The sequence below is a fragment of the Camelus dromedarius genome, chromosome 3, assembly GCF_036321535.1.
Source record: "Camelus dromedarius isolate mCamDro1 chromosome 3, mCamDro1.pat, whole genome shotgun sequence".
Classification (NCBI taxonomy): domain Eukaryota; kingdom Metazoa; phylum Chordata; class Mammalia; order Artiodactyla; family Camelidae; genus Camelus; species Camelus dromedarius.
In genome coordinates, this window is record NC_087438.1 from 29,310,683 (window position 1) to 29,321,362 (window position 10,680).

Consider the following 10,680-nt stretch of genomic DNA (forward strand, 5'->3'; position numbering starts at 1 on the left):
CCGGCGGCCATGGCGGGAAGCCATCCGCGCAGCCGAGGCAGCTCCCCTCAGCCGCATCACAGCGACTGGGGTCGTCTCGAGGCGGCCATCCTCAGCGGCTGGAGGAACTTCTGGCAGTCGGTGGGCAAGGAGAGGGCGGCCCCGAGGGCCTCCCCAGAGGAGGCAGACGAAGAGGCCAGTATGCTGACGCGGCTGCCGGTGAGCGTGGGCCGCCGGCCCCGGAGGACCTGAGGCCGGACCGAGAGGGGCGCCTCAGTGAGGCGGACTCGGGGGCCTGGGAGCCTCCCCGCCCCCCCGCCCCCCCCCCCCCCCCCGCCTGTGTCTGGCCCTGTCCTTGCAGCCTTTCTGGGCAGTGTCGTCACCTGGGAGCAACAGTAGAGCAGAAACGCCCTGCCGTTGATCCTTGGGGCCCCGCAGCCGGGCCGAAGGGTGCCTCAAAACTCACCTTTAGGGAGCGCTCTGGTCACCAGCCAGGTCGCCCTCACGTTTTCTGCCCCCAAATCAGGTCTTCGGACTGGACGCCCTGAACGTCGGGTTAAGGAAATGCAGAGACCGTTCTAGACTTTCTGGTTAGCTTGGAAAAGTATCCAGTGCCTGTGTTCTCAGCAGCATCCATCCGGGGCTGGTATAGGGGTCCCGCAAACAAACACTCTTCGAGGATTTTTCGTCTATTTATCATACTGTATATTTCAAGTAACAAAACTACCAGTCGATTGAAAATAAATGACCTAAGTTATAAGTGCCTCAAGTTACAGGAGAGAATTACACACATTTATTGTTAAAGTTTTTAGGTAGATAGGAACAAGGAGGAGAAAGTCTTAGAAATTATTAAATTTCTGTATCTCAGCTGGACTGTTGACACATCCTTCTGACGTCCATCAGAAATTGAAAACTGCAGGCTTAGATCGTCTCCCAGTGTCTTCCCCTTGCAGAGGTTCTTTGAAATAATAGATTGTACAGAGGAACTCAGGTGACATTTGATTTGATCTGGTGGTAAAATCGGAAATTCATCCCCTTGGGAAGGATTTTATTTTGAAGAATAAATTATTTAATTAATTTATTCAGATAAATGATGTGGCAGAATATGAGGATAAATTAAGTGAACTGGTTGTTTTGCTGGGAAAATCACCAGAAAATGGGTGATTTTTCAGGAATGTTTCAGTGTGTCAAAAATTAAGTGTTCGGTTATGATTCTGTCTTGATGGCAGGAAATTAACCTCAGGATGATAAATTTAATTAAAAATACTATTAACTTGATCTTTGGTTATCTAGTATAAAAACTCTTTGCTCATTATCATGATGGATTTAGTTATTAAGGCGACATACTGTTCAGTTGACCTTTGGTTTCCCAGTATAACGTAATAATTATTTGTTATTTTGTAGTTTATTATCAAAAAACTATTTCCCAAGATAAATTATTCATCCTTTTTACTTACTTGCTGCTTCCTTCTGTTTCAGATTGATGTACAACTATATATTTTGTCATTTCTTTCACCTCATGACCTATGTCAGTTGGGAGGTACAAGTCATTATTGGAATGAAACTGTACGAGATCCAATTCTGTGGAGATATTTTTTGTTGCGGGATCTTCCTTCTTGGTCTTCTGTTGACTGGAAGTCTCTTCCAGATGTAGAAATTTTAAAAAAGCCTATATCTGAGGTCACTGATGGTGCATTTTTTGACTACATGGCAGTGTAAGTATCTAGTTTTATGAATTAAAGAGATGATATTAAATCTGACTATATTACAAGTCAGTAGTATAAGTTAATTTGTTTCATGAATTTTGGGTCTCAGTGTCCTTTTGTAAAAATTGGGAGTTAAGTTAAATAACTTCCTTCATAGGACTCTTTGAGCTTTCGCATTTTGTTATTTCCCTGAAGTACCTTACTAGAGTATTTGAATAATTATAGGTAGTTCATATGGCAAGAAGTAAAACACATCTTAAAATTTTCATTACCTTAAGAACACTTGTTATTTTGTTAAATAGTAAATACTTTTCCTTATCCAGAAAAGGGATGGCCAGAGTTCAGACAGCAGTTCTTTTGCAGGGAAGAAAATAATTGTTAAGATTCTGAGAAATAAGATTTTGTTATCACTCAAAAACATTGACATTTTCAAATATCGTGGAGGTAGAAGAATCAGTGTTACTGAGCAGCTGTACTGTATTGGATTCTGTGATAGATACATTATGTATGTTTATTTATTTAATCCTCACCTGATAAGAAGGTCTTCTCCTTGTGTTATGGATGTGGAATTGAGGTTCAGCTTGGTTACGGATTTGCCTGAGGTCATGTAACTTAAAAGGGAATGTTCAGATTGGAATCCCATCATGCTACCTTGAAAATACAAAATGTCATTGGTTCTGGATATAACCTACTTTATCAAGAGCCCCAAATTTAAGTCATTGTAAGTAAAATTTAAAGAATATTTGTGCTTTAGGTAAGAATTGTTTAGCTGTGCTAGATTTAGTAACTACATATAGGATTTTTTTCTTATTTTATTTAAGTTATTCAGACTCTTCCCTTATTCCAGTACAGATGCCATTACATCAAGTCTTATGAGACCACTTGATTAAATGATATGTTATACATAATTTTAACAAGTGCTACTGTACTCTAACTTGCTGGGTGTTACCTCTACATTGTCCCACAACGAACCATAACATTGAGTGTATCTGTGGTGCTATGGTACCATGTTTTCCCAGGGATGATAGTAGTCATAGTTACTACCATTTGTGATCAAATAAATTATTTCTGATCCTTATGACCCTGGGTTGATTGTTATTGCTCAGATAATGCAGATGAAAAAACAGAAGTTCCGACTGTAAGTGGCTTATATGACTAAAGTGGTGAGCCTTGGCAAGCTCTACCTGGCTTCAAAGTTGATTTTTTTCCTTCTTGAATTACAAGGCTTCTAAGTAACTAAGACAATCACTAACCAGCTTGATTTAAAGGGCTTTAGGTTTTATTTTGATTTGAGTAACTTTGTTTTAATTTTTGATAACATTGAATTGCTAGTTTAGAAATTTATAGCTATTGGAGGAAATTGAGTTGTCTTTTTCACATGATTCTTGGTTTGCTAGGTTATCTGTAATGAACGTTTGAGCCTCCTTGTGTATTAACGCTATTGAACTGTTACTGTTAATAGAAGTACCCTAGGAAACTTGGTTATATTGGGGCCCTTAGTCATTTTTTTTTCAGTTTTTACTGCTAGGGACATTTATGTTAACTATCTGTGTAGTTTATCTTTAGTGCAGGGTTTCTCAGTCTTGGTACTATTGACATTTTTGGACTAGATGTTATGGGAACTGTCTTGTGCATTGTAGGATGTTTAGCAGCATCCCTGGACTGTATCTACTAGATGTCAGTAGCACTGCCCCACTCCCCGCCCTAGTTGTGATGACAAAAATGTCTCCAGACATTACCAAATGTTCCCTGGGGGTGCAAAATCTCCCCAGATTGAGAATCAGTGCTCTATGTGGTAAATTTTAACTATTTTAACTTTTGAAACAAGTGTTAGACCAAGTGTTTCATGAGAGAATTTAAATGAAAAATTAGAAAGTAAGTGACCCCTTCCTGGGGAAGATTTCGTCAGCTACTGGAGCACTACTACACCCATAGCGCCTTGCGCTTTTTTCTGTCCTGCCAGTCGGCATACATATTATAATGATGTCTCTCTACTGCCCTCCATGAGGATTGGGACTGTATAATCATTGTATCCCTTGTGTCTAGCAAATTCTCAATAAATTATATACTGTTGAATGAATAACTAAGTTTTTGTCTGTGTTAATTTTCTAATTGTGACAATTTTATACAGCTATAAAATGTGCTGTCCACATACAAGAAGATCCTCAAAATCCAGCCGTCCTATGTATGGAGCTGTCACTTCATTTTTACACTCATTGATCATTCAGAATGAACCACGATTTGCTATGTTTGGACCAGGTTTGGAAGAACTAAATACATCTTTGGTGTTGAGCTTGATGTCTTCCGAGGAACTTTGCCCAACAGCTGGTTTGCCTCAGAGGCAGATTGATGGTAATTTTCATGTTAATCTGTAGTATATAATAGTTCAAACACTTTGAGCTTGAATGTTAAATAGAAATTTGTTTTTTAATTAATTAACTCTTTAATGCAATGAAATATACTAATTTGGTGCATGGGAGCCCCCAGATTGCTATGGATTGAAAGAATTAATTTACTTTTTGTAAGAGGTAAGCTTCCTCTTACTTTCTCAATCCAGGATGTTAGATTATATGAAAGCAAATTATATGCTGTCAGACTGTTTTGTTTGTACAATATTTACCATACTTTAAAAGAATGTTAACAGCAGAAACCATTTAGCATCTACTTTGTGCAAAGTACTTTGACATATATTGGAATTTTAAAAAAGTTAAATTTTCATCTTGCCATTATTCCTATGAAAAACAGTGGCAACAACAGCCATGCAGTTAGTTTAGTAAGCAGGGTATATAATAAATACATATAACAGTGTAATCTGGTATTATTAAAATTCATTTATTGATAACACCTATTAGATACTACAGATGCAGAGATTTAAAACAAGCTCCATCAAAAATCTCATGTCTGCCCTGAATGTAATTGGTGTAGGTGAGGACGGAGACAAATACACAGGTGATTACAATATGGGATAATTAGCTTCTGTGTAGAAAGGTAAGGGTCAGAGAAGGCTCTGCTTTGAACATGATGCTTCAAAGAATTATTAGGATAAGTAGGAATTGGTCATCAGAAAAAGAGTAAAATATTCTAAGCTGTGAGAACTACATTTCTAAAAGCACAAAGTTCTGGGTGTGCATGACACATTTGAGTATCCGTGTGTCTAGAGTGGGGCTAGGTGAGAATACACTTATAAGCCAAGCTTAAGCATTTGGGATCTGTTGAAGGATTTTTAAGCAGAAAAGTGGGGATCAAGATGGCATTTTATTTAGATCACTCTGCTCCTGAGTAGATAATTGATAAGAAGGGACTATAAATATAGGAAGACCTGTTAAGAAACCATGATAATACTGTGATAAAAATATGAAGGATATAGAATGAACTGAATATGTATTAGGAGTAATAAGGATAACTCCAGGTTTCTGGTGTGAGTTTTGTATTGGATGATGGTGCCATTCACTAGGACAAGGAAATACAGGAGAAGGAAGAGAAACATTTGATACAAGTAGAGATGCTTACTATAAGCAGTCTATTTCAGTGGAAGCTCTGTTAGGACAGAAATCTTGTCAGCTTTATTCTTAATTGTATTTGTGGTCCCAAGCACATAGTAGGCACTTGGTATAGATTTGATGAATGAATGAACAAATGACCTTATGGATTACTTTATGCATCCATATGTCAAAAAGGAAGATCTGGGGCTAGAAATGAAAATCGGAATCATATGGAATCCACATGGACTTGGAAGTTTCTGAGGATAGGGAGGAAGATTGTGAACTAGGTGCTAAAATTTTCAGTGAATGTTTAGAGGAAGGTATTATCAAAAGGAGATTCATAAATGACAGTCAAGGAAGGGGAGATGGTACTACAGCTAAACGGTGTGTCTCAAAAAGATGGAGTTTTTTCAAGAGGGCTGGTGAGTAATGATTAAGACATGGCATTGAGGAATAAAGAGAACATTCACTTCATCTCTTTACCATGAAATATGAGAGAATAAGCAACTTTGTTTACTTGAGAGCCTGCTGTAAGAGAAGCAGCCCCTAGGGGCTGACCAGTTTCAGGTAGGGCTGTGAGGTACAAGGAACACTTCAAGAAGAGGTCAGAGATATGGGGAAATTTGCTGTTTGTGAAGTGGCAGTTTCATTCTCCATACAGCAGCTGGAGGTTTTTTGTTTTTGTTTTTGTTTTTGTTTTTATTTTTATTTTTGTTTTTGTTTTTTTAAATGCCAGTCTAATTGTGCCTCAGACCCTGCAAGGTCAGGGAAGAATAGAGGGATGGGTCATTGGCAAGGTGGTGCAGAACAGTATGGAAGTCATATTGGGCTGAGGTTAGATATATTGAGAGGGTAATTTCTGGAATTTAAACTGATGAAAACAAAGGTCAGAGACATGGTTGAATATGTTTCTATAATCTCTTTGATTTGGCCAATTGAGGCCAGGGAACTAGGGTCACTATGCCTGGGATGCTTGCAGTCCCAGCCACCAGGATCTATATATATGTGTTGCCTGGAATGGTGACATAAAATGGCATGGCATGGCTTTTTTAAACACCTAGATTGGTTATAGTACAGGGATTAAGGATATGAAAGGTGCAGTTGTACTAATGAGTTAAGTAGAGGCCAGAATTATTAAAGTGTTGTTCATCTAAAGAGCAGTGGCTTTGAAGGAAAGAGACATAATTAAAGGCATTTTTAAGCAATCTCTTCAGCTCTAGTCAGAAGAATGGAAAGTAGGGGGCAGAAGTGGATTTAGGAGACTAGTTAGAAATGATTGCAGAAGTCTAGGTGAGAGATGATAATTTAGACAAAAAGGTGGGGGCTGAAGACAAAGGTGGTCAGATCTAAGAAGACATTTATATAGCAAAAAGAAGTAAAGCAAGGAAGAAGGGAAAGATCTTTCCAGGAGGCAAGAGGAGAATCAACCCCCGAGTGTTACACAGCCAAAGAACAGAAGAAGTTAAAAAAGAAGGGCAAATAACCATGTTGAATGATTCAGAAATAAAATAGTAAGAAGCTAGTTTTAGCACTTGTTACTTACCAGTTACCCTACTAGGAGTTTTACATATGTGATCTCATGTAATGCTTACAATAATCCTAAAAATTGTGTATTTCTGTATTTTGATGTCAAAACTGAGGCTCCCAGAAACATGGCTATATGTGGCAAATTTAGGATTCTAGCTCAAGTCTAATTCCAAATCCCAGTGTCTGCCATATTTCCTCAATTTTCTAAGGTACCATAAATTTAAAAAACAGCTTTTCAGAGTGGGAGAAAAAGCCATCTCATTGAATGTATACACGGAGTGTAAGACAAATGAGAAAAAAAAAAAAAAAAAGAAACCAAGTCTTGGCCTTAAAGATAAGTAGTAGTAGTTGTTAAGATGCAGCTGCTACTGATAGTATAATAATAAAGTTGATGATAGCGATGATGGTATGACAAGGAATGTTAAAGCCTGGCAGTTTTTTGTTCTTTATTCATAGTTTTATTATTGTGTAAATGAAAATTGCATACAGCATCTTTTCTTCACAGACATTTCATTTTGTTCCAAAGCTATATATAACTCTTTGAGTGTTTTTTATTTGCTCTTTTTGGTTATACTGAGTAATTTTTTTTCATTCTGATATTTTGCTGTCTATATTAATGATTTGTTTTGGTAACTGTAATTTCCTCCTTTAGGTATTGGATCAGGAGTCAGTTTTCAGTTGAGCAACCAACATAAATTCAACATCCTGATATTATATTCAACCACAAGGTAAGGCTACCTACTTGGCAGCCTACCTGAGACCTCAGGAATGGAATATTTTAGGGGAATGGAGCCTGTTTAGTGTCTGTTAATGTTCCTACAGAAAAGAAAGAGATAGAGCAAGAGAAGAACATACAAGTGCAGTTAACAAGATGTTCAGTCTACAGAATGAAGGGGATGATCAACAGGGAAGCCGGTACAGTGTAATTCCACAAATTCAGAAGGTGTGTGAAGTTGTCGATGGGTTCATTTATGTTGCAAATGCTGAAGCTCATAAAAGTAAGCATTATCTTATTTTCTTTTTAAAAGCATTTTCTTTGCAAAGCAAGTAAAAGAATATGTTTTTAGGCTTTACTGTGGCTTCTTAAGAATATGAGGGCTAATTTTATCAGTGTGATTGTATTATTACTGTTAATATTGGAATCTCAAATCTTGATGTGTATTGGGATAACCAGGGGAGACTGTTAAAAACATAGCAGCATGATTTCTACCCTGGTGGATTGTGACTCATAGATTTAGGTTGTGTCTTGGGCATCTGAATTATTTAGTATCTGCTAAATACTAAAGTTTGATACTTTAGCTAGGTAGTATTTTTTATTGTATGCTTCTGCACTTTTTGTTATCGATGTTTTGTCTGCTTTTGGCTCTATGCAGATAACTGAAAAATAGGTGTGTGGATTGGAGTGTTGAAGTAGATTAGTTATGAAAACTCCATATATTCTAAACAATTGTCATTCACAATGCGAAATAGCATGAAATTAGAATATTATTGGGCCAAGCCAGTATTTTAATTTCTTTCCCAAATCCTTTGTGAACAATGTAGGGCATAAATATACAATACATTGTTCTCACTTGGAACAAGGTAGCAGCAGCCTATTGCTGAAAGAATTTAAAGTTTATGATGCACTGAAACTAACTATAGCAACAAAAGCCAAATCCTGCTCAACTACTGACTAGTTGGACTCATCCCACTGCATTAATGGCCTAACAGAAGGTGTGTGCCAATTTCTAGGTAAATTCTCTTTACCTCAGTCTCTTCTGTGCTTCCACATAAAACATCTAGCATTAAATTTAAAATTATAAGATATTATAATTTATAATATATTATTAAAAAATCAAAAGGAAATGACCCATTGTCAAGAGATAAAGCAGCCAATGGAACCAGACCCAAAGATGGCATGAATGTTGGCACTCTCAGAAAGGATCATTAAAAGAACTGTGATCAAAAATAATTAACATTAAATCTTTGTTTTCTATTATTATATAACAAATTACCACTGACCTAGTGGCTTAAAACAGCATGTATTTATTAGCTCTGAGTTCTCTATGTCAGAAGTCCGAGTACAGTGTGGTTGGGTACTCACAGGCTGAAATTAGAGTGTCAGATGGGTTGCATCCCTTTCTGGAGGCTCTGAGGGAAAATCTGCTTCCTAGCTTACTCAGGTTATTGGCTGAATTCAGCTCCTTAATGTTACAGGACTAAGGTCCCTGTTTCCTTGCTGACTGTCAGCTGGAGGCTGTTCTCAGCTTCTACAGGCCATCTTCATTCCTTGCTATGTGACTCCCTGTGTCTTCAAATCCAGCAACGGGGAATCCCTCTTACTTAGGAAGAATCTCATCTTTTTTTAAAGGCTCACCTAGTTAGATCAGGCTCACTGAGGGTAATTCCCTTTCTTGAAGTCAACTGTCTTATAATACAGCCTAATCATAGCAACAGCAGCCTAATCATGGCAGTGATACCCCATCACGTTTACCAAATTCCTCCCACACTCAAAGGGGCAGGAGTTATACAAGGGTTCGAGTCAATTGGAGTCGTTTTAGGAATCTGACTACCACAAAATGTGAGTGATTTACACTCCAGTGAAAGGCAGAGATTGTCAGTTTGGATAAAAAAGCTACACTCAACTGTATGTTCTAAGGCCTTTGAAAGGATAGTGATAGCTTAGAATTTGTGAGAGGAAAATATCTATATCAAAGTATTTTTCCTTTTAAACCGAGACATCTGAATGGTACTGTTTTTATTCTCTGATTTCACCTAAATTCCTATCCTTGCAAGGCTGATTAATGTAGTTTTATGAAAGATCAGTAAATGAACACAGCAATAGAGACAGTTTCTTATGTTTGGATCCTGGTAATTTTTTGCTTTTCTTGTTTTGTTAATGTTTAATTTTATTTTATTATTTTAAAAATCATTACAAGTAATGCAAATTAAGGATTTTGACTACACCCTTTAGGACACGAATGGCAAGATGAATTTTCTCGTATTATGGCAATGACAGATCCAGCTTTTGGATCTTCAGGAAGACCAATGCTAGTTTTATCTTGTATTTCTCAAGCTAATGTAAAAAGAATGCCCTGTTTTTATTTGGCCCATGAGCTGCATCTGAATCATCTAAGTCACCCATGGATGGTAAGGTCCTATTTTCTCTCATGAGAAAAATCTTACTTTATTTTTCAGTCTTTTAATTGATTTAATTGTTTTATTCTTTCCTACAAATTTTTTAAAGTAAAATAGCATTTATGAAAGTCAATTTTGGTAGCTTAATTAGTGGGAGATATTTGGTGTCAAAGCTGAGCTCCAAGATAATTAATAAGCTTCATATTTGTAGTAATTATAAGACAGAGGTGACAATAATATTTTTTATCTAAGCTCTCTAGAAGACAAAACTTGAGTGACTCACCCAGAGTTTATTGGGATGTTTTTAGTCCTGTTATGTTATTAGTGTTTAGAAAAATGTCCCTCATAATTATAAGGTTTTGGGCTCAGTTTCTTATTGATAATGGTCTCTCTTTATCTGCTCATAGGTCCAGGATACAGAGGCTGAAACTCTAAATGGTTTTTTGAATGGCATTCAGTGGATTCTTGAAGAAGTAGAATCTAAGCATGCAAGATAATCCTCCTTAGTCTAGACCTTGGGAACTGAAAGCATCTGAAACTTGTTACTAAGGTCATGATATGGATATTTGCTCAGTCAGCTCATTCTGCCCTGCCTTTTTGCAGGTAGGCTTTATATTGGATAGCTGTAGCTGCTGTGTTTTTTATATAATTTTTACTTTTTACCTTAAATCAATTACAAGAAAAAAGTTTCAGTACTAGCATTTAGCCCCAAAATGAACCTTAAAAGATTTTTTGATAACTTTTATATTTTCTGGGTTTTTTAAAATATTAAATTCTGGAAAAAAAAAAAAAAACAAGTTTGTGCTTCTCTTATTATTTGTGGTTTCTATTCTTTTCAGTTTGAAGATTGCCCTGAAGGAGAATAGCAA

At 37.0% G+C, this 10,680-nt stretch overlaps 1 protein-coding gene across 1 annotated transcript; it reads left to right on the forward strand.

Moving 5' to 3' along the window:
• FBXO4 (F-box protein 4) lies at positions 1-10,470 on the forward strand. Its single transcript, XM_064480352.1, has 7 exons — positions 1-198; positions 1,459-1,694; positions 3,817-4,037; positions 7,347-7,422; positions 7,517-7,692; positions 9,648-9,823; positions 10,219-10,470. Exons 1-7 carry the CDS (start codon positions 10-12, stop codon positions 10,306-10,308), a joined length of 1,164 nt encoding a protein of 387 aa, XP_064336422.1. The 5' UTR covers positions 1-9; the 3' UTR covers positions 10,309-10,470.
• The last annotated feature ends 210 nt before the right edge of the window (positions 10,471-10,680 follow it).

Coding starts and splice junctions, on each gene's coding strand:
- FBXO4 (XM_064480352.1), top strand. CDS start 10: ATGGCGGGAAGCCATCCGCGCAGCCGAGGCAGCTCCCCTCAGCCGCAT. Junction 4,038..7,346: donor GCCTCAGAGGCAGATTGATG/GTAATTTTCATG, acceptor TTCCTCCTTTAG/GTATTGGATCAGGAGTCAGT. Junction 9,824..10,218: donor ATCTAAGTCACCCATGGATG/GTAAGGTCCTAT, acceptor ATCTGCTCATAG/GTCCAGGATACAGAGGCTGA.